Source organism: Neodiprion fabricii, chromosome 2 (assembly GCF_021155785.1).
Source record: "Neodiprion fabricii isolate iyNeoFabr1 chromosome 2, iyNeoFabr1.1, whole genome shotgun sequence".
Classification (NCBI taxonomy): domain Eukaryota; kingdom Metazoa; phylum Arthropoda; class Insecta; order Hymenoptera; family Diprionidae; genus Neodiprion; species Neodiprion fabricii.
In genome coordinates, this window is record NC_060240.1 from 6,049,913 (window position 1) to 6,073,466 (window position 23,554).

Here is a 23,554-nt window from a genome sequence, read left to right on the forward strand (position 1 = left end):
AATATTTTTAGATTTTTCCCCACGATATTGGATCCCCATTTTGGATTTTACAATCTGACAATAGATTCGTGATCAGCGACCCAAAAACCTCACGACATAAATTTTCATTAAAATCCATTCATCCGTTCTCAAGATATCATCATTCTTACTTGATTTTTTGAAATTTTCTTATTTAAATAACTGAAAATTCACCGAACCAATCAAAGGCAAAATCTAATCAGTTCTAATATTGTAAGAGCCGCCTCGATTGAGACCAAAATCAATGAAACTTCTCATTTACGGGGTAGTTAAAATAACTTCCTTTCTTATCTGAAAACAGAAACGAGAAGTCAACAAAATTAGGAAGGATAGATTAGCCAGAAATCCGCTCTCTTTAATAATTTAATTACGATATAGTCGCGCATTGAGTATTCGTAAAGATACTGTCATTTAAAAGCTACAAAGCTCGCTTGAAACATTATACAAAGATATGTATTAAATACCAAAATTATCATCAAATGTTTACGTAACGATGCTTGATTTCAAATCGCTTCAAAATTGTTTGAAATCTAGTAGAATTGATCGATTTCACTCTTCGATTGTACGTTTTATGCATAAGACCATTTTTCTATAAATTTACTGAAAAGTACTTTCTTCTGTATCATATTGACATCGGTAAGTATAATATTTAATTTTACAACATTGCACAGTTTATCAAAATTAATCGCAGTGGCAAGAAAAAAAAAAAAAAATGTAAATATCATATATTTCGGTAACCTCGTTGAAAATAGTTTTCTAAATAAAATGAGCCATCGTCGAGTATAAAAACAGAACGAATCTATCAGCTTCTGAATTTCTTCGAAACGATTCGAAACAAGTTATCGATATCTAATTGCAAGTTTTTTGTTTATAAATCTCTGTATTTGCACTATCGAAGAATCTTGGTATTTAACAGGTATGACAATGCAATAAATACTCGATATGCGATCGTGTCCTGATAAAATTATGAAAAAATAAAATTTATTATAATAAAAAAAAGTCTACAAAAAATGGAAGGTTTCGATGCTTCCGCAAACTTTTATTTATTTATTTTTTTTTTTTTTACTTTCACCAACGGCACTTTATTTTTTATACAGTACAGCGAAAGCGTAAAGAAAAAATGAACCGTCGCGTGTAGAAATCTTTGGCTTTAGGTTAAAAAATTGGAATGTCAGGTTCGCGGCGACGACGGCGCCGTATCGAAATAGAAATCGAAAGTGGGCGTAGAGTGCGGAGGGTTTTTATACATTGAAATACAAATGCTTGATGCGTACGTGAATACAGTCGGCAGCAACAAATAATTTATCGACGTATTTCACGTTCAATATCAACTTGCGATACACAATAACGTATATTTTGAGCCAACGCACCTTGACGGAAATAGTCACTGCACGGTACAAGTGTTGACTTTTTTCAGCCGTAATTGTTAACAATTTCAGCTTTCCTTGCACGGATTTTTAAAAGTTGACAGTCGCTGTTTCTAATTCATCCAAGTTTTTTCCCTTATTTTTACAGACAAATCCGTATCTTTACAGAGCAACTGTTAATTTTTACTCAAACTGGAATTACGTTGTAAACAATTTTAGCCATGATTTAACCACGTACCGATGTACTTTCGTTCGCTCGTTAAGTTAACAACGTTTTATAATTGAAAGTAGTATCGGTTAGGAATACGGATGGCGAAATGCAGATTGAAGTAACAGATGTAATTTAGATTACGAAAGATTCGGCGACGATCTTCAGCTGCTATTTCGAGGGTTGCTAGAACCTTGGCAATTACTTGAGCGGTGTCGTGTTTTTCTTCTTCTTTTTTCCACTTTTATATTTCTCGTTGTCTTCTTTTTTTCGATTCTCTTTCGACCTTGGCTATGGTATATAATTGCCAAAAGCCACGCGAGCCGGACAATTAACATCTGTGTGCTTGAAAGTACCGACTTGAAATAGAACGAGCCTACATAACGGACACGTAACAAAGTTTCCGAAATTTTTTCCGCGAGCGATCACGAAAATTTCTCTCCACCCACTCGAGGAAATTACTAAACACTATGGGAACTTTTCCCAGATTCGACAAAATTTCGTCACTCGTGTCATTCGAATAGTCTGTTTGGTGAAAAAAAAGACGTTATTTTTCTTAATCATTTTTTACATCAATCAAATACGGTAATAATAAAAAAAAAAAAAAAAACCGTTCCTTGCCGTATATTTTCCACTCGTCATCAGTCAAATGAAGATCAGTTTTGACAACAAACTTCTTCTCTGTGTTTAAAGAGGAATCACAAATTATCCTCGTGACTGACATGTTTATACCGATTATCAACACGTCGTTTATATATGTATTATTCAGGTAACGAGAAAACGAGACGACGAGACTTTGACCATTGACGATTTTCAAAATTCTTAAATTTAGCCTCAATCTTTTTTTTCCCGTTCCGCACGTGAATCCGAGTAAGGAAATAAACCTCGTATAAACAATGTGTAAACAATCGCTACGTGACGGTTAACAACATAAATAACTCACGGCTGAGCAGATAACGAAAAACTTTTTAAAAGTCGCTAAAGAATTGACTCGGGGGATTACTAATTGGCTTTTTTTTTTTTAAAAAAAATCGAGAACAAATACGACGGGTTTTTCGTTCCGTTTACCTAACGATGTGTTAATTGAAAATCGGCAAATTTTTTTCCAGACAATTTTGACGCTTCACGCGTGTCGAGAAAAATTGCTTAAATGCATAACTTATTTGATTCTGAGAAAGAAAAAAAAAAAGAAATATCTATAAAACACGCAGTGGCGTAGGAAAATTTATGGAAAGATAAGAACCGGGAAAATCATTCTCGTTACATAGACGCGGTAATTTCACTCGAGCTCATCGCGGATTTTTCGCCGATCTATCGTAGGAACGTGAATCAGGATAATTAACTGAGCTAAGATTTCGTAGAGGAGATACGATTGTCAAGTTTCGTAAGCTTAGAAATATATATCATGAGAAATGAATTTCTTGCTACTGAATTTTATTGCAAAAACATTGACGCCCGTACTTCATTACAAATGTATCTAAATCTAGAAATAATTACCGACAATTGAAAAACGACTGTCGGCGAATAATTTAACGACGTAACATTTGTTTGGCGGTAAATACAGCGGATACGGAATGCGAAATTTATTCGAATGTATCATTGTAAATGCAAATCGTATTCCTTTCATAAATTTTGTTCACAATGCCTCACAAAGAGGTTCTTGTTGTATTATACGATGCGAATTCAATTCAAACAAAATCTGTGTACGACATAATTTCACTGATTCGCGAATAGTTTTTAACGTACGGAAAATTTATTGCAAAGGGACAATTCTTTCGCCTACATTTCAATTTCTTTTACATCGTTGTTTTTTTTTTTCTTCCCAACCGTCTTGATTTTAATTACCTAATAATGACAGCTAAACAGAAACGATTGTTTCGCCAATGACGCGTGACATTAATTTACAATTCTAAATTGCGTGTAAGTTAAAAAAACAAGGCGGCAATTTGTCAGTTGACGTGAGCGAGTAAATCCGTTCGAGTTTATGTTACTTACTTAATTGTTGTACAATCGTTTATCGAAATTCGATATAAATTCACGCGTTCTGTTAAAGTTTTATGAAAACTGACGGCGAAAAGTTGATCTTGTGTTGTTTTACATAGTTGTTGCATAGAAAGTCACATTTTACCTTAGTTCCGTTTTCAGTTGCTAGTTGTGTTGTTTTTTTTTTTTTTATTTTTTTATTTTTTTACTCAGCAGATACAGTTAACAGCAGGACTATAAATATCGTTTAAATCGTATAAATAATCGTTTAATGACGCTTACGCAATTGCATACAGGTACATATGTGAGTATATGATGTAACGATGATCGTAAAGGAAACGAAGGATAAAAAAAAAAAAAAAAAAAAAAAAAAAAAATTAATAACGATAAGGAAATCTAGAATGTGCCTGACACCTGTAATTTCTTTTTTTTTCCATTCTTCCTCAACGTTACATCACGAACCGTCCGTGAAGTGTCTAATCGGGTATAATAAAGTGCAGCAGACGCTATCACTGCAGAAATCTGTTGTACAGATCTCGTCGATAAATATCTCAATCATTTGATTGACATGTTTTGCAGCCGATGCTTAATATCCCGGCTGTGAAACACGAGTCTCGAGTAATGGGTCATAAACAAAAGAGATAGGATAACTGATCTAGGCAATTTACGAGGTCCTCATTCACTTTGGGTGTAAAGTTTAGATTGTATAATCCAGTAAATTGCATTGTTATTCTAACGATGATTGTGCAGGAAATGGCAATAGAGAAATTATTTTAATTAAAGTGGAGGATAGTAAAATAAATAAATAAAATAAATAAATAAATGAATGAAAATCCTTCTTTTCTCATTTCTCTTACTTTTACAACTGATCAGAAAAGAGTTATGTATAGTTTCACAAAAAACTTCCGGTTCACGTCGTCTCGTTTAACTTCACGAGTCGTTAAGGCAGGTGAATATATTCTTTTACGTTAAAAAGTGTTAATCTTGACGGCCACGCGTGCTTCGTTTGTCAATTGGAACTTGGAAGTCATTGAAGCAACGTGTCCGCGCGTATATAAATTAAAAACTCAAGGTACTTACTGCACTGAGAAATATTTCATTTGTTACAGTGACTAGAAAAATTCAGTAAAACTGGTATCGTTAAACAAAACTGTTTGAATATTGTTGGAATAAGGAAAAACGAGGCACGCCTAACCATTTTGCGCTATCGTCGATCCTTTTTTGGTAATTGCAACGCAAAATCAGTTTCTTCGATTTACTCTACTTTTTTAGTTAAACAAGGCTTTAACGTCAATTTATCCTTGCACGAGCGTTAAATTTTCGCAACAGTTGGAAGAAAATATAGCAACGGCGATCGTAATGAGAAAGAATAGCAACGGATGCCAGACTTTCCGGTAACAGCTATAAAACTAATTTTCATTTTCTACCTCGAACTATATTTTTCGATTGTGGTAAAAAATGAAAATAATTGAGGACTGAGCGGTAACCGGAACTAAAAATTTCTCTCAGTGGGGGTTTCGCGGTAATCGGGGAAAACCTGTACCTAACAACAATACAACAATTAATATTGGGGCCGGAATCGATACCCAGAAATAGAATAATCAGATGAGAATCACGTCCGTTGATCCTCGTGTGTATGTTTCCTGATTTTTCCGTATTTACATCGTCAATTCCAAGTAAATCACTGACGTCCATGTCCAACCGCGTCCGGGAAACTCAAGGAGACTCTGTAAGATACGAGATTCGAATCAATCCCCGTGATTATTCAGCCGTCTGCAGTTTTGTCGTGTGTTCCGTTACCGCGTTAAAGTCACGTTACGCCTATCGCCGTATCGTCATCTCCTTTATTACATCACTTTGTTCCCACATCTATATCGGGTAATTCCGTTGTCTCTTTGCGGCGATGTGTCGTCGGATATATTATACGTATTCATCGCTGTGTTTCACCTCGATTGAACGCATCCGACAATTTCCGCAACGTGGAGGAATCGAAATGGACAATAATACTCTGTGTGGTATAAAAATGTTGCAAGCTTGTTTATATGTTTCTTTATTTACCGTTTCAGGATTTCCGCCAGTTTTCTTTTCCTCGTGGAAGAATAGAAGCGACAATTACGAGACCAAGATTCAGCGCTTGCGTTTGAAATTAATAATAACGTTGATTAAACAACAGCTCCTCGCTTCATTTAACAAAAGTACTTCAAAAATTTTTTTTTTAAAACTCGACGTATTCCGTATTTTACCTGATAATAACCGATTTATAAGAACTTTTTTTTATTTCAACACCAAAAGCTCTTCGTTTGTCTAATTTTGATGGATAGTTAGTAACTAATTCCGTTTGTAAATACGTTCTTCGTGAAACCCCTGAATTCATTTTTGATAACAGTAAACAGTTTTTCTAACAAACCGTGTAACAAATTTTTTTTATCTTTACGCAGTAACTGAAGAAAAAGATTGGTGTTTGATGATCTGGACAGAACTGATTTGTTAAAAAAAAATTAATTGCACACGACTGTGATCTCTACAAAATTGTTATGATATTAGGGAATTACTAGTTAAACTTGGTGATTCAAAAATACTTGTATTATGAAGGGATGTTGATTCCATCAAGATAATTACCTCTTCCAACTTCAATCCCACCTTCGAACTTTCGGCTTACCGTTTGTTGTGTGGTTAACGATGTTTTTCACTAAACAATAGCGGCCTAAATATCGAAAATAATGATCAGCCAGCGAATAAGCGTTTCTTTTGCTTCAAAAGATGATACACAAAAACTCTCGGTGCAGTTTTTGTGTTAAAACATCGCTAAACCATCAATACGTAGTTGCAGAAGTTAAGCATACATTTTCAATGATAACTATACTCTGTCGATTAGAGAACAGATTCTGAATCAACGAAATTAACCCGCATGATCAATGCATCCCCGAAATTCACGGTTCCGATTAACAAGGGTTGCTAATTATCGACGTGCGAAGTATCGTCGCTGTTGGTGCAAAAAAGAAAAAAGGAAAGAAAAAAGTGAATTAGCACGTGATTTTCACTATTGTATGCAAATTATTACATCCTTGACCTGAAACTCGCAGACCGAAGCCTCGTCGCACTTGTACGACCATGGCCCTATCGGAAGGTAGGCTTATATGGATCTGGATGGCCGTGTCAAACTCGAATAGTCTCCAAAAACGAATGGTATACTTAACGTGCCTTTTCACGCCCACGGTACGGAACCAACTTTCAATATTAACGATGTATTTAACTGTCGGTAATGTGCAGACGAAATGCTATTCACAAATTTGTCTGTTCAAATCTGCAGAGTGTAAGAGAAAATTTTTATTCAATATCGACATAGATAAAGTAGAAAAATGAAAAAATTTATATCGTATAGTATACTCGCTCTATAATTGGAATTTCACAATTTATCTCGACTACTTTTTGGTGTCGACAAGTCGTTTCGTGAATAAATTTTATACCACTGAGTTTCAAGTTATGGTTGTCGTGTATATTGAAATTTTAAAAAATTTAATTTTTCAAACAAATTTCCTGCATTTTCTACCAGCAACAAATCAGTCAAGGTCGGTAATTGTTATTATCAGAATACTTAGTGCCCACTATTACCTTTCGTTTTCATTTATCGAGACTCATTACATCGCATTAATCGCATCTAATTACACCAGTCATTATTTTCAGCCAATTTTCATATTCATTTATCTAACTATCGCCACTTCGTTTTCACTCTATTCCGAAATGATTTCAATTCACTCTCGCGAACTTACAATCAGCTTCTGATGAAGGTGTATACACAAAGTGAAGATTTTTGATGTGAAAAAATCCAAAAAAGTCCCGTGAGTCACGTGGCAAGAACGGGACCAGTTGGTCAACTTGACGATTTCACGTTAATGTTCAAATACGAACCAATGCCTTTGGCGGATTCAGTCCCACAGTTTTGTTATTGTGAGTATTTTTCATTAAATCTTAAAATCAATGATATTAGAGTGATATTCCAGGTAATCGCTTTTAAAATTTTCCATTGCGGTTTTACCAAAATTACACTCGGACAATCCACTCTGGTATCGCCAAAATATCACTAATATGTTTGTTTTTTTTTTCTTTTTTTTCAATAACAAAATATACCGCATTATTTAATTTCAGTAGATTTCAAGTGTGATTTGAAGATTTTTACCGCCTTGTCACGATTTTAATATTATATCATATAGACACGTATGGAATTATATTACCTGAGAACTAGAAGAGAAGTTTTAACATGACATAAAGGTTCGATGAAAATTTTTTCGACAGCTTTTTAAAAAAAAAAAAAATGCCCTCTCGAAAAATTTCCCCGTACGTAAGCATCGCGCATGACCATCTCTTTCTTCGTCCGATTATACGTAGCTTCTCGTACACTCACACATTAAAAACGTTCCTCGTTTTCTCGTACCCATGATGCGATGTTTCTTGGTTCATGTTCCACAGGGCCAGTACTCCAGACGCCACAACACAACGTCATTCTTCTTGTTGCGCAGGAGCGACGACGTCATTCACGAAGTGGGAATGCAACCGTGTTGTAGAAATGCAGAGACAACACGCACTTCTTGGTCATCCTTGGCACGAAACAGGTTATTGTGCAGGATTCTTTATCTACCGGGATGGGTTAATCTCGTCGAATACTTGCATTCTTTCCGGAACTCCGCGGACAGACGTCATCAGCGTCGTTGGATTAACCCTTTGAGTCATAGTGGTAAGTATTCTTACGACCTATTTTACATCCATTTTTTGTATACTTGAAGAAATTTTCGACATACATATTTCTTTGCGGTTTTGTGTTATTTCTGACAGTATACTAATAGGTTTTTAATACTCGAGAGTAATTATTGCGATACAATATATAATTATTATTAGAAGCAAATTGATTGAAAAATTCAAGATGGCGGATCCAATATGGCGAACGAAAATTTCAAATTCGATCGAATCCGGAGAAAAAACTCTGCACAGGAGTTTTTGGGGTCGATGATTACAGATCTGAAATCAGATTTTGAAAATACAGTATGTCGAATCCAATCAACGACCGTGAAAACCCCTGCATAGAGTTTTTTTTTTTTTACCGGATTCGATCACATTTGAAATTGTCATCCACCATAATAAATCCACCATCTTGAATTTTTACATCTGATTTCAGATTCGTAATCAGTGATATCAAAAAGTCCAAAATAGAGTTTTTTGACCTGGTTCGTTGGATCGTGAACTTTTAAATCACAAAATGGATTATGACTTCTGTTCAGGTGTTATATCAGGTTTCGTTGTTACGGCAGTTCAAACAGTTTCGAACTAAACCCTGAACTTCGTTAGAGAATTCAGGGCAACCCTGCAGCTGTGTATAAATTACAATCACTTGGCAGGAATGCCGAATTATTTCGTGGATTTGTACGGTAGCGAAGGTCTCCTAACGGTGCACTAGTCTGTAAATATGGCGGAACGCATTCAAGGACTATTCCTCGATTTCTCTGTAACAACTATTTATTATACTTAAGGCGTTTCCGGAAGCTAACGAAATATTCATCTGCAGCAATCGGTTGGTAATGTGATGTGTATATACGATATAATTATGCACAACAGTCTGATTAATCGTAGTTCCTTAGTGTTTAGTGTAAACAGTGCAAGATGACGCGTTCAAATAGAACAGGTGTGTCTAAGTCTATAAAAAATTCTGCATGGTGAATAATGGCGATATCTCAGGCACGCGAATAGTTTATTTTTATTGCCTAAAACGCGGTAGGAAAGAAAAATCTGTAGTGCTTTAATTCATTTAGACGTAAATTTTTCCCGAATTTTTGCAGTTCTACCGGAAATAAAAACGCGAGCAAGAGGAGAGAAGAATTGACGAGGATGATAAAAATAAACCTTACTGAGAGTTGTTGAAATTAAAATTGATGAGGTGTGGAACAGCGCAGATACCAGATTAATCTGGTATAACGATAACACGTAGGCTTCACAGCGCGGTTTGCACTTGTTGAAAATGAAATGAAGGGAAATGATTCTTCCTCATTAGTCAGCTGCGACGGTGTCCGAGGCGACTTGCTGCAGCCTTGGTAAGATTTCACTTTACTTAAGTGCACCGCTTAACTGCACACAACCAGGCTACGGAATCAGGTTACTATTGTTTCCTCCTCGCTCCTGTATCCTGGAGAACAAGAAGAAATTCCTGCGCAAATGTGTAGTATTTCGTCAGAACATGCATGCGGTTCTTAAAATTTGCATTATCTCCGCATTGCAGAGAACAGAAGAGTATAATATGAATCTTTTCACAACTTGATCATGCGGTATGGGTAAAAAAAAAACTTGTTTAATTTCAACGCATTTAAGCATTGATAAGAATGTACATTCAAAAAAACGTCGATTCTATACAGCGGTGTAAATATACAGGATTCTGCATTGCCGATATGAAAGTTGATAAGGACGGAAACTGTCGATAAGTGTGATTTATAATTTGACATGGAATGCATATATTGTTTGTCGGCAACTTAGGACCCATTTATTTGATATAGTATTTATCGCTGCAAAAACTGCCACGAATTACAAGATATGTTAACCACATACTACTTAACGGGTCACAAGAAGGAACATGTTAATCAGTTTTTAAATTAGTCTGACGCTAGCGGGCGCTGCTAATTCAAAGAGGTTCAACAGTTTCATGAAATGCTCCTAACCTAACTTTGTCTAAACTAACCTCACACGATGAAGTTTTATGAAAGATATCCCATGTAGCAGAGGTTAAATTACGGCAAGCAATAATTTGAAACGACTTGTGGTTCACACTAAGTTAAAAGAGAACGTTTGAACAAAATCGTTAGAATGAGAATAAAAGTTCTGCGATTGTATAAAGACTTGCTCAGGTACGGACAAAACCTGCGATACACCGATCAGGAATTGTTCAAAAATAAAATAAAAGGCAATTTTCGAAGAAGCAAAGATTTGTCGGATGTAAAAGATATCGAATTTCAACTTCAGGTAACTGTTGGGCATGGTTTCACCATGGTAAACTTACATAACGTATGTACGTTCGATATTACAGTTCGTCTTTTTCGTTACAGAAAGGATTTCAGTTGCTGAAGGACAAGAGAGTGATTTAAACCCAATTGAATTCTTTTGCAGAAGCATATTTCTGAAAGCTATGAGATATTTGCAAATCTTGCAGAGTTTAGCTAATAGTAATTTAAAATTATCAGTCTCAGGCACAAACTTTTACAAAAATCACACTCTAGAAAAATGTAGAACAAAAATAGGATTGCCTCAAGTTTCCAGAAACAAGTCGCAGTTATGGTTGACAACTCGCTCAATGTCTATGAAAAGGCATTTGGATTACACCAACGTCCCGAAGATAAACGAAGCTGACATCGAAGTACAATATGTGAGAGGAAGCGGCCCGGGGGGTCAGGCTACTAATAAAACAAACAACGCGGTGCTAATGAAGCACATACCGACTGGACTAGTAGTCAAGTCTCACCAGTCTAGAAGCGTTTGGGAGAACAAGAAAAACGCTTTGGCACGGTTAACCATGAAGTTGGATACCTTGATAAACGGGGAAAACTCGATAGAGGAACAGAGAAAGGCCATACAAGCCAAGAAATCCACCGAGCAAGCTAGAAGGAAAAGGAAGCGCGACGAATTAAAAGCAGCTTTCAAAGAACGCGAAGGTCTGGACTAGCAATTAACAACCACTCATTGAGCAAATTTAATGATCATATTTTCAATAAAAACAATGAGTAGGAAGACTAGAGTTATAATGATTTGTTTAGCAATTGTAAATTAAACATCAAGATCATAGCTCAATTTTTGGTTTGCCCCGCATCACGAATTGTGACTTTTTTTAAAATTCATAACAATTCATGATATTATACACAAACGTGGTAAAATAATAGACGTTATGGAAAAAGAAGAAAAAAATGTTTATGCAATTTACTCACGAATTTCCAACTAACTTATACCAGTGACTGTGGAATTTGAACTAATGCCGTTGTAAGCAAAGTGTAGACGAACCTGAAATAAAAAAATAATTTAGTATCGAAAAGAGTAAAAACTAATTTCATATGATATACTTACCGTGTTTATATGTATTATACTAAACATGTAGATATTGAGATATTTAAAACACAACTAAAACATTACGAAATACAAGAATAATTTTAAAAAACTATGTCTCATTTTTAGCTCAAAAGCAGTGATGAAGTAGCGTAACAACAGTTACAAAAAATAATACATTATCGACAAGTGTAATTTCAATAATTCACTATAAAATTAGCATAATCATGGTAAAGCTGAAACTTTGATTAGTTTTCAGAGCAGCCATAAAAGGTAAGCTTGACATTTCTCCAAATTTCCAGCTTTTATGGCAGGGTTGATTATCAGCTTTAAAAGATTATTTCGTGATTTTTGACATTAATAGGAAATATCGTCAAATTTTTTAATTTTACTGTTAAAACACAGACGTTACATAATATTATCTGTTCGCAAATATTCTAAGAATTTTGAAAGAACAAAAAGCGATATCACTTTTACATTAAGTTCAGTGGAAAGCCTGTGCTGTGATGGCGCAATGCTTATTTGAATGCGAATAAAAATTAATAAGTTCCATTTCAATTTCTTTATTTATATGGCACGGAAGTGGCAATTTTATGAGCGCATTGTTTAATATGCGTTTCCTGGCCTATAATAATGTTAAACTGGATGAAATTTGACTGATACTAAGCCAAAGAGAATTCTATTTTTTAAAAAATCACAAGATCGTACGTTCATTACGTCTAGTACTAAGTTTAAAGACTAATGGAAGCCCTTTTTGAAACAGATTTATATAAGAGTAAAAACGAAAAAGAATTATATGTAAGAGATTGAAGGACGTTATAATTACAAGACAGTCTTCTGTATGGAAAATTCGTAAGTTTTAATAATCGTAACCCTTTTGGAATTCACGCAAGAATTACAACGTTTTTTCAAATTTGAAATCAACAAGATTTTTTTTGTAGGGGATACTTTCTCATCAGAGTTTAAAATAGATAATATTACAATGTTATTGGTATGCAAATAACGGAAAATGGTTATACTATTATAAAGCTATGCATGGAGTCTTGTGTGCTCTGAAGAAATATTTCGCTAGTTATATCCATAAATGATTATGACTATATCTCGGTATGTATGTATTAATGTATGTATGTATATGGTTCAGTTATTATACCTTTGTAATGTTAAATCAAAACTTAAAAACAAAGACTCAGCATTTTAATGAGAATGGCAGACTTTTTTTTTAAATTAACCAAAAATACGGTTGTTTAGAGGGTATGTAGTAAACTATAAAAAATATCTTACTACAAAACGAATGATTTTCTTAGAGTACACCAAGACGACATCTAAAGAATGTACAACACAGCGGCTCTTGGCAGCTAAGTCACCAGAAAACGACGGTAATCATTATAATAATATTTCAATAATACATTAATATTAATCATAATAATAATTATACATACTTATAATATTACTAAATATCTACTTCATTAGCTGTGTTAAATACTACACTAAATACACAAGTACCTTCTTTTATACACGCAATGCACCGCTCGCATTAAATATTCAAACTTCGATAGCGCTTTCGAAATTTATATATTTAATACTAGCTGCAAAATTCATCAAAGTTTTTCAACTGTCCTTTATCCACCGACAAAATTTTCCTCTAGTATTTCTATACCATTTTGGTGGCTGAATATTAGATCTAGGTGAAGCGGAACTTCTTAACCTTCGGTTGCTCGCAACTGTTACCGATAAAACACCATTGTCCATATCAACCTGATCATCGATTTTTGTCATCCTAACAACAGGTTGGAATTCTATACTCGATCGCCGATTCTCCAACTCCGCTGAAGACACAACAGGGCTAACTCTTTGCGATACTGAAAATGTGAATTCAATGTCGGAATCTCGTGCTTCAGAGGATAGCGTCTGTCTCCGTTGACGTTTTCTGGAATTCTGTTGTTTTTTAGACGTGATATTCAGATTAGTATCTTTTTTACACGAATTCTCGTCCTCAAAACCAGAATGGTGGATCTCCGAAGAGCTTGTTTCCTCTCGTTGTCTTTTCGTAGGTACAGAATTTGTGTTTGACTGTTTTTGGAGCACGGCAATTGACGTGGTTCCTTTGGAGTCTAGAATTTCCAAACTCTCTTCTTTGTGTTTCGTCTCAGAACTATGCGTATCGCTGGACGTATCTTTAGACACCCTTTGCCTTTTCGACAACATATTGTTGATTTGTGGCATTCTCGATCCTATCACCAAATTAGTATCTTTTCGACAAGAGCTACTAAAACGGTTTTCCTCCTCAATGTCGGAATTACACGTTACTGGATACACATCTTCGTTTTGATGTCGTTTGGAAACATTGTTGGAGTTGGACTGTTTTCTCGACTCTCCAACAGGATGACAATCGTTTCTGTACACCTCATCGTGAACTTCATTCTCAATGCTAGCCTCTTGAAATTCAGATGTAGATGTACTTCTACGCTGAACTTTGCGTGACATGGAATTTGAGTGAGGTTGTCTTTTGGAGACGTTAGTTTGTCCTGTAGTACACTTGTGGGAATTTTCATGACTGGAAAGATCTTTATCAGGTAAGTCTCTGTTTGATTTTGAAACATTTGCATCGTTGTTATCCGAATTTCGATCACTTTTCGTTAAATTATCAAAGTTTTCGAAATTTTTTGGCAAACATTTCCCCACATCCTCTCTACTCCTATGCCTCTTAAATGAGTTTTCATCTTTCGAATAACTGTAAGATATGCTCGAAGCGCAAGTATCTGTACTTTTTCTACTACCCTGTATTCGATCCATCAAATCGCTGGCAGTTTCATTCTCACCCACGACTTCGGGATGGATTCGACAATCACCATTAGATTCTGCTACTCTTGGATCTGAATCGCTACGTAATCTGTCCGAGTCGACGTCTTCGTTCAATGTTTCTGACAACCTGTTGTCTGTCTTCTGTTCAGGTACATTTTCCAACTCACAATCCACATCGATCGATTGTTTAGCTTGTAATTTCTTCCTCATTTTAATACCAGGCCAACCAGTTCTATTTTTTCTACGTTTTCTCCTTTTCATAGGTGACTCAATATTTGTCGTTTCCCCACATTCTGAACTGGCACAAGACGAATTTTCCAAGCAATTAACATCTTGGCAATTGTCAAGTAACTCCAATAGATTTGATGGGGGACCTTTTGGTATTTGGGGGTGCACCATATTCAATTCAATTGAAGTGCTCAATTCAGTATCAAACGAGTCTTCAAGACCGATGAAATGTTTTCCGCAAAGCATGTCGTCTATGTTTTTTGCAATCTGTTTAAGGTCCTCATCAATTTCAGACTTCACATCAGATTTTGCCTCTGATTTAGGGGTGTTTGTTCGCGACCTGTTCGAACGTGTTTCTTCTTCAATAATACTTAAACTCGGTGGTTGAAATTGCTCTCTTTTCCTAATAATGGTTGACATAATGGCCAAAGTCGATGCATGACATCTTGGACTTTTCCTAGGTGATCTACTAACACTGCTACCCCCTCTGCCACGACCCCTCCTCCGATTATTTTCAGATTTGTTGAAACCTCTCATCAATGTTTCATGAAAATTCTCAATCTCATATGGTAATAAGAACGGCTTCTGGCTATCGCCTTCACTGAAACAATGCCAGAATTCAGCCCCCTCATCTTGACGTTGGTAGGTTTGATACCACGGCTCGGATTTTGGTACAGCTTCAAACGAAAATTGAAGCTTCTCCACTTCCGGTGAAGGCTTAGATGAAAAAGTAGGTTCGGCAGCTTCCGCTGTTGTCGTATTTGCTGCATCTAATTTATTATTTTCCTCGAAATCTGGCACTGCTCCAGATTCTTTCACACCTGTTGTTGGCGCTTGATACCTCAACCTGCTGCCGGGTGTTTGGAATTTGTAGTAATCTTCATTGTCTTTTATGAAGGCTTCTGCCTGCGTGCGTCTCCTTTTTCTTGCTCGTCCTAAAGACACCGAGTCTTGGGAATCTTCTTCTATCGTGTCGTCACACACTGAAGAACTACAGTTCACCATAGAATTTAAAGTAAAGGAATTTGACGTCAAGTCACGTTCGCTTTCTGTATCATTCGGCAAAGTGCTACTTTGCTGATCGCTTTCACTGCAGTCACTAGATTCATCGCGTTTTGGTTCACCAAACATGAAAGACTCAGCTTCGTCGCTAAGCAAGGAAAGTTCCGACTTTCTGACACGTTTAAAACGAACAACAACAGGTTTTTCGCTTGAAGGAGTGTCATATTTCTTCAAATCTTCAGCAACCTCCTTTAAAGGTATTACTCCTGGCGAATTTGGAATCGTACTAGATCTCAATTTATTTCCTAGAACTTCCACCTTATAATACGCCCGATTATCTTCAATCAATCGTTCCTCGACAGAGAGTCGATTACGGCCTCTAGACAATCGACCTCCTCTTCTACTAGGTTTAACAATCCTTGTATTTTCCTCCTTAAGATCTTTCTCCACCAAACTCAGAGCTTTGGAATCCTTAACGTCATTTTGTACATTCGGAGTATCATTCGAGCTGCCGTTGAGTCTGTTAATGTCATTATGACACTTTGCAGATGTTACCGAATTCTTGTAGGATTTTGAACACCGGTGAATACTGTCTGTAGTCTCTTTAGAATAAATATTTTTATTAGCTTTCAAATGTTTATCTTCAATCTTGGCATCTTGTCCATTAACACGAACTTCTACCTTCGTTGAATCAACAACCCCACCTTCTTCAGGAATCCGGCTGTCTTCTGTGTTTGTGAATCTTTTCTTTCTATCGGGTACCTCACAATCCGCCAAACAGTTCAGCTCATAAACGTGATTTAGTTCGCACTTTATTTCCTTAAAACTTAAATTTTGTTCGTTGTCTGTTTGTCCACCATTTGTATTTTGACTCTCCTGTTTCACCTTACTATCGACATCATTACCATCATCAATAGAACCTGTTTTGTTATACTCCTGACTTTTATTTACTTTAAAAGAATCTTCATTGACACATTTATCATCCGGATCATCTTCCTCGATCCAAATGGTACCTTTCGCACGCTTTTTTATAGTGAAACCCTCAAACTTGTCATAAAACTTATCACTCTTATCCACCTCATGCCACGGGCTACCTTTCGATCGTAACAAATGTCCACTTTCATGCTTAGCTCGAGTTCTCAGATTGTGGGATGGATTCAATTTTAAATCAAGACTTCTTCGCGCACCATTGCATTGCACCATATCGATATTGCTAGCGTTGTAACTATCCAATTCAGGCTTCGATGACTTGTCCACCTTTTCTTCTGGTAACACGACGCTCCGAAGGCTGCGGCTGACGTTTGGAAACAAGCTGCAATCCTTGCTGTAGTGGAAATTGACAAAATATAAACTTTCTTTCATCCTTCATAGCAATTAGAGATAATGGCTATCATTATCATCTTAAAGTTTGCAAAATATACCGTTGTTGTCATTGAGAATTGAGTTCTTTTTATTGCAGCGGTATTCTTCGGAAATTTGTAATGGCTGTTCCAATACTTGATTGTGAAGACAGTTCTCCAATACTGTGATTGAGATTCAAAGTTGAACAAGATAATAATGTGAGTGTAAGGTTTTTCATACAGTATACCGCAAAGTTGACCTAGGAGCTTTCTACAAATTCAAATAAAAATAACTTTCAACAAACTTGTGTGCATCTCAGCGCATTTAACGCTTTAAAACTCATTGTCAAGCGTCAACAAGACTGGTTTGTCAATATTTAATATTCAGAAGAAATACTCACCCAATGTCTTTCGATCTGTTGAATTTTAGAAAGGCTTCAACACTGGCTCCAGCATTAATCAAGGTATCCAAAGATAAGAAATTGTCGTCATTTCGAACGAAGTTTAGATGCTGATCACTGCGCACATGCTTCTTTAAATCTCTATAGTCGATCCGACATATTTCACAGTAGCCAGCAACTAATTGTTCCGTTCTCCGAGTCCGTGTTGCCCCACCACGAGGCCTACGAGTCATGTCCTTATCCTATAACATTAAAAATTGAAAATATAAGATATCCAATAAAGAGGAATGGTTAGCAGAACACTACAATCTGTTTGGTTATCCCTTCTTTATAGAAATAGATGTAAAAAGCGTTTGATTCCATACACCGAGTACTTTTTAGGTATATCATAATTCTAATTAAAGAATGAAAATCAACAGACTGAAAGATCTAGCCTTTTTAGGTCTGTTCTTAAAGTAAAATACTGCTTTATATAGGGTCACGATGAAATAACATTACATAACTCGTATTATGAGCCTGAAATGCTTAGCTATACTTTTTCTCTAGAGGTTGTTCCTCTTTTCACAAACAATATAAGTCTACTTTTCTTTAGTAATGAAGACAATTTTTAGTTAATCTTGTACTCACTTTATCTTGCTGATTGAGAATTGAGACCTTTTTGTTTTCCTTAATATCTTTGCTGCTTACTGTAATCTCTTTCTTCTCACGCTGTTTAGTGTCAAACGGACAAGTACCGGGTTCACCTTCGAAATTCAGCTGTGGCCAAGCGGGTAATTCCAAAAATATAGGTTTAGTGTCCCTGTAATACAAATGGAATATTAATTAGGAGGATATCAAAAACATACTTTCGTATATTAGATTTTAGCCAACTGAGATTCATTTGGAATCGATTACAAATTGATATTCCAACAATTATTCGTTGTTGCAATAAAAACAAATTTTAGTCGAGAAGTAATGCCAGTGATTGTCCTTATGTAGTGAAATAAATTATTACCTTTGGAAGGATTCAAACTTTATATAAGGTGCCTTCAATTGCTTGACTTTTGTATCCTTGTTTACGCTAAGTTGCTGAATCTGTTTCAAGTTACATGTGCCTTTAAGAGATACATAGATCTTGTCTAACCAGATCTGCAATTTACTTGTCGGCCAAATTGGGATTCCCCAGTTCTTAGCGTTCTTCAACGGGTCCACGGAATACTGTTGTGGTTGCGTCAAGGCACGCTCCAACATTGCATCCGCTCGAGATTTCTATTGAACATGAATTAAATTCCTGTACTAGTGTAAAAGCAGAATTAACATCATCTCACTCACTCAATACCATTTCGTTTCAATAATGGACTAAACTATTACAAGATAATCGTTACGAGATTCTGAATGGTATAATTGTTTCCATGACTGAGACAAAATATCTAATTGCTATGTGTTTTATAAAGTACAACTGGTCACAGATGAATAACACTCCTTGCGCTAAAGTAATATAGAGTGAGCAATACAACAGTAAATATACAATAAAATAGCATATGTAATCAGACATCTAGAAATACAAAAAAGTATGCAATGATAACTCGCTGCAAATTGTTTTGATACAATTCAATGATTGAAATATTTTAAGTGGCATAGTTCGATAAACGCAATTTTCTAGTTCGTTAAGTGACATGAATTAAAATCCACAATCTTAAAGACCATAATGATTTATTAATTGAAAATACACTTAATCAAAGTGATGTGCAAAGTACATCATTTATTAAAATTTCTAAAACCGTGTCGATGCTCAGAGAAAAATGTATTCATAATTTGTAGAAAAAATATTATAATATTATTGGAAAAATTCAAGCTCAATACAATTCATTGCATACAAATTTATACTTCATAAAATGAGAAATTCAGCGTCAGCTGGCCTGCAATGCCAACTTTGATTGAGACTAAGCGTCATGTTTACTTGAGACATAACAAAATTTTTATATACATTATTGCAGACAATTTTATGCTATCTAATTTTTTCTATGTTATTATTTTCAGCACCAAAAGTAAATAATTGTACTTTTTAAATACTTTATGACAAAGGAGATATTGCTGGAATAAATGTTTATATCATATGATCTGGGACAATTGAGTAGTAATGGTCAAGTTCTTAAAAAATAACTTGACAATACACTATATAGGATTTAAAAAAAAAAGCCAACTTAATAACTTCCAACGATTTCACTGCAAGACTTGCGGAATAAGCTGGTTTTTTTTTATGCCAATGCATGTTATCTGCAGCAAGTGTTGTCTAACTATGCTATCTTACTGCATAAACTTACAGGTCTTGAGGCGATGCCCCGTAAATTAGTTGAATTAGCAAGTGGAGATTCAGCAGCTGGCGACGGAGTTGGGGGAGTTGGTGTCGGTGTTGGGAGTTCTACGCTCCGCAGCGAGGGGAGACCCCCGCTCCCTCCGCTGACCCAGCCCCATTTAACTTTATCGCCGCTTGTCTGTCCCGATTTGTCTACTCGATCGCTAACTACAAGTGTGACACTCCGTCCGAAAAACAATTCAATTCTCTGTAACAAAACAGGATAAAATGATTAGAAACAATAGCAAAAAGTTTGGCATACATTTTAAAATAAAATTAATAAAAAAGAATTATATGTATACATGGGACACCGTATGATCTATTCTACCAACACATGTACGATTGTTGGTAATGTGTTTGACTTGGGAGACGTTTATTTGTTGTTTTGCTTCAAGTAGTGTTGATAATAATTAACAAGGTACAGGTGCTGACAAAGCATAAACAGAAAGTGAAATAGAAAAACTGCCAAAACTTAAATGTCAGCAGGATTAATGATGTCTTATACGTAAATAATATGACCATACATTGAAATGAATTGCAAAATGCAACTCTGTTTATAATTATCACCTGCTATAAAGGAGTAAGATAATGAGTTGTGTTTGATGATATTGTAAAGTTAGTAGTATTGAAGAATTGTATGTGGATTTAAGATAATTCTTTTTGTATAGTAAGGATATATCATTTTGGACATTCCCAATATAATGGACAGGAAGGTAAATACGAGAGAATTTAGAAAAAGAGCGAAAGCGGAGAAGAGAAGAGAGGCGAAGAGAATAGAAATAAAGTAAACACATTCCTGGTTGGACAACAATGAGAGCTCTACCATTGTTGAAAGGAATTTAAAATCTCGTCCGGCGATAAATACAAGGGATATTGTACATGCGTATGAGGTGATTAAATATTGAATAAGAAATGCGAAGCCCTGACAAGGCTTGAAAGCGTCTAAAATTAGAATAAGGGAGTTATAAACTCCGTAACACACTTACAAGAGGCAGAGTCACTGGCCCTAGCGGCCTGCTGCTGTCAAGCAATCCCCCGAAACACTAACATTTTCACAAACACTCATGAGTAAGAATATATCACGTTAGAAGGAATTGCGGTTCGCAAATTAAGGGCAAATCGCATCAGCAGTGTTGTTTCGTTTAAAATGTGACGCGAAACACGATGGTAATTTTGTTCGAACGATAAAAATCGAGGGAATAAAGCGGAGACTCGGGATCGCGGATCCAAACCTGTCAGGCACAAAATGGCCAATCGTCGTTAACAGCTTGCCGCTAGTGCCTAGAGGCGGCGCTTTGCGCCCTATATTCGCATACTAGACTCTGTAAATGTTTACGAAAAAAATATCAAACGAATTTCAGGGTTCGGATAACTATCGTAGCATTATTTTCCTTGCACATTTTAATATCAAACTTTTGAAACGGATCGCGACACTTTAAAACTTCCGAAAACAGCCTCAAGATGGCGCTCGGCGTTCTATATTTTTCACCTATAGACACACCGTTTTTCGGTTGGCTTGTGTTGTGGTTTTTTTTTCTATACTCTTTTCTCACTCTGTTTTGTTTCACGTTTCAAACGTCTGTAAACATTCGAAATTCAATTTACGAATCGTTCGATATTTCCTGTAGCTCGTAGCGTCCTTCAAGATCCTTTAAAAAGACCCCCCGGCTTTTAGAGACGCGGAATTTAGGGCGGAGCCCCGCGCAGCTTGGTAACAACTCAACCAGCCAACAGCTTATGCAGCGAGAAACGAGAACCGGCCGCGATACAGTGCGTACGTAAAAACTATAGAGAAATAACAAGCGCGGAAGGGAATTTTGAATGGAGGTATACAAACTCGAACTTCAGCTCGTGGAGAATCGCCGGGGGTCGGATTTCCATTTTTCTACGACACAAATAGTATCGAAATATTGAAATCCTGTAAGCAGACGATGGCTGCACAATATAATCAAGTCAAACGACCGGAAGTTATGCCGAAGGAACTATGGTTCGTTCGTGAAGAAATGGCGGGAAGAACTGACAATGAGAGGTTGCCTGGGAATGTGTTAAAATAATAAAACAGATGGAAAGCTTCTGGCGGAATTCCATGAACGGTGCATTTAATAAATGAGCAGGAGATGCGGAATAGTTGGTTTCAGAGGATGCTTTGCTGAACATAAAACTCGTACTCACCCCACCAAGATCCTTTATTTTAGCTTCTAGCTTATTTGACAGGACATGATTTTTTATATCCAAATAGAAGGTATTTTTCTCCAACGGTTTGGGTCCTTTTTGAATACGAACATCTATAAAAAGAACGATATATTCACAAACATACTGAAGTCTAGATGCTGCTGTCCGGCGAGTCCGGTTTCAGTTGCACGTAAACGCAAAATCTTTTCATTTATATAACCTACAACTTGATATTTTATCGAATAAGCACCAACGTCGAATGCAAAGACGATGTATAAACTGTCGTAGGCAGTCAGTGATATAAATAAATATGTATTGTTTCAAGAATTCGATAGTTATTGAATGAATTTATTACGCAAATACCGTGTGTATACATTGTTTTATCATATACAGCAAGACAGATTCCGAATCGAATAATACAAAGAGAAAAGGAGAGAGATGAACGCTTGTTTACACGGAATTGAATATTACATCGAGCGTATACTTATGTATTATTATAATTTACGCAACGTATTTATTATGCTTTGTTTATTCAACGTACGGGAACGTCTATCCGTCTCCCTCGACCTGTTTTCTTGTGGCTGCTGCTGCTGCTGCTGCTGCTGCTGCTGCTGCTGGGCCTTGGACGGCGATACCATTCCTATGCGATCCCCCGCGCTACCCGCGACACGAATATTTCCTTCTCGCTAAACGTTTTTCCCGTTAAAACACTTCCCATTCTCACTGTGATCTCACATATCACTATCCGAATTTACGGGGGGAACGGGCATCACTTCATTGATAAACCAACGTTAATGTGACTTTTACTGGACGATTATTCAATGCATATTTTTCGCAGTACCGTAGATGAAAGTTTTCCTTCGCAACAGCTTGCTGCCTACTCTCGGTCTCGAAAACATTCGCCTTCTTAGAAACGGTCTTGATAACCTGAAAACAACATATAACCCTAGCTAGGGATTTCAGCATTGCCAACGATGACTTTACTGGTAAGGTTTCTCTCTGACTGGTATATTTTCTAGCTCCAAGTTTTTCTATTCTTACTTTTCACTACGATTCAGCCAATTATAATCAATTCCGGAACTAATCAGCGAGCTTAATCCCTAGTGAATATGTAAAAAATTTTTTTAAATAAACTGGTCAATCCTATTTAAATGATTAAGAATTAAAACGAAAATTGTAAGGTCACAAACTGTCTGATAAGCCTCTGTGAGACTACGAACAATTGCTAATTTACAATAAATTATTGTGAATTAGCAATCACTTGACAAGTTCTGTAATACAAGAATTGAAAAATTATATGAAATCAACTTCGAAGGCTCGTTTTCATGGGACAATATGTTGCAAACAATATGCGTTATCGATCTCTAATTAAATAATTATGCAAATGAAATATCGATTATTACAATGATTGAGATATTGGTATCAATTTCTTGTATCGTTGATATAGTTTCAAAAATTTATTTTGTATGTGTGCAATATTTTTGTGTATCGTTATATTAGTAAAAACTATTTATAGCAATGCAAATTTACAAAAATGAACCTTGACATTTGAAAACCAGATTTTTCCCATGGATAGCCTAAGGAAAATATTAACACGCATGTACGAGCCTTTGGGAGAGGGGGACACA

General features: G+C 36.0%; 3 protein-coding genes across 4 annotated transcripts; 2 read left to right on the top strand and 1 right to left on the bottom strand.

Annotated features, from left to right (window-relative positions):
• Positions 1–9,672: 9,672 nt before the first annotated feature.
• On the top strand, positions 9,673–10,911 carry LOC124176766 (MIEF1 upstream open reading frame protein). Its single transcript, XM_046558435.1, has 2 exons — positions 9,673–10,575; positions 10,659–10,911. Exons 1-2 carry the CDS (start codon positions 10,420–10,422, stop codon positions 10,695–10,697), a joined length of 195 nt encoding a protein of 64 aa, XP_046414391.1. The 5' UTR covers positions 9,673–10,419; the 3' UTR covers positions 10,698–10,911.
• LOC124176898 (mitochondrial translation release factor in rescue) lies at positions 10,904–11,272 on the top strand. Its single transcript, XM_046558736.1, has one exon. The coding sequence runs from the start codon at positions 10,904–10,906 to the stop codon at positions 11,270–11,272; it is 369 nt and encodes a 122-aa protein (XP_046414692.1).
• A 1,209-nt stretch (positions 11,273–12,481) lies between these two features.
• On the bottom strand, positions 12,482–22,817 carry LOC124176753. 2 transcript variants are annotated; one of them, XM_046558395.1, is made up of 7 exons: positions 22,468–22,817; positions 21,927–22,039; positions 19,723–19,962; positions 18,414–18,667; positions 18,047–18,218; positions 17,420–17,661; positions 12,482–17,002 (listed from the first exon to the last, which is right to left on the bottom strand). In XM_046558395.1, the coding sequence occupies exons 1-7, from the start codon at positions 22,562–22,564 to the stop codon at positions 13,255–13,257; spliced, it is 4,866 nt and encodes a 1,621-aa protein (XP_046414351.1). In that variant the 5' UTR covers positions 22,565–22,817; the 3' UTR covers positions 12,482–13,254. The 2 variants fall into 2 exon arrangements, with proteins under 2 accessions (XP_046414351.1, XP_046414352.1); XM_046558396.1 differs by lacking the exons at positions 21,927–22,039; positions 22,468–22,817 and adding an exon at positions 20,741–21,505.
• Positions 22,818–23,554: the final 737 nt, after the last annotated feature.

Bases quoted from the DNA above. Each gene is read 5' to 3' on its own strand.
- LOC124176766 (XM_046558435.1), top strand. From the start codon at position 10,420: ATGAGAATAAAAGTTCTGCGATTGTATAAAGACTTGCTCAGGTACGGA. The intron at 10,576-10,658 runs GTAACTGTTGGG...TTTTCGTTACAG, and splicing joins ATATCGAATTTCAACTTCAG to AAAGGATTTCAGTTGCTGAA.
- LOC124176898 (XM_046558736.1), top strand. From the start codon at position 10,904: ATGTCTATGAAAAGGCATTTGGATTACACCAACGTCCCGAAGATAAAC.
- LOC124176753 (XM_046558395.1), bottom strand. From the start codon at position 22,564: ATGGTATCGCCGTCCAAGGCCCAGCAGCAGCAGCAGCAGCAGCAGCAG. The intron at 22,040-22,467 runs GTACGTTGAATA...TTCTTTTTATAG, and splicing joins GGAGACGGATAGACGTTCCC to ATGTTCGTATTCAAAAAGGA. The intron at 17,003-17,419 runs GTGAGTATTTCT...TTTCCACTACAG, and splicing joins AACAGATCGAAAGACATTGG to CAAGGATTGCAGCTTGTTTC.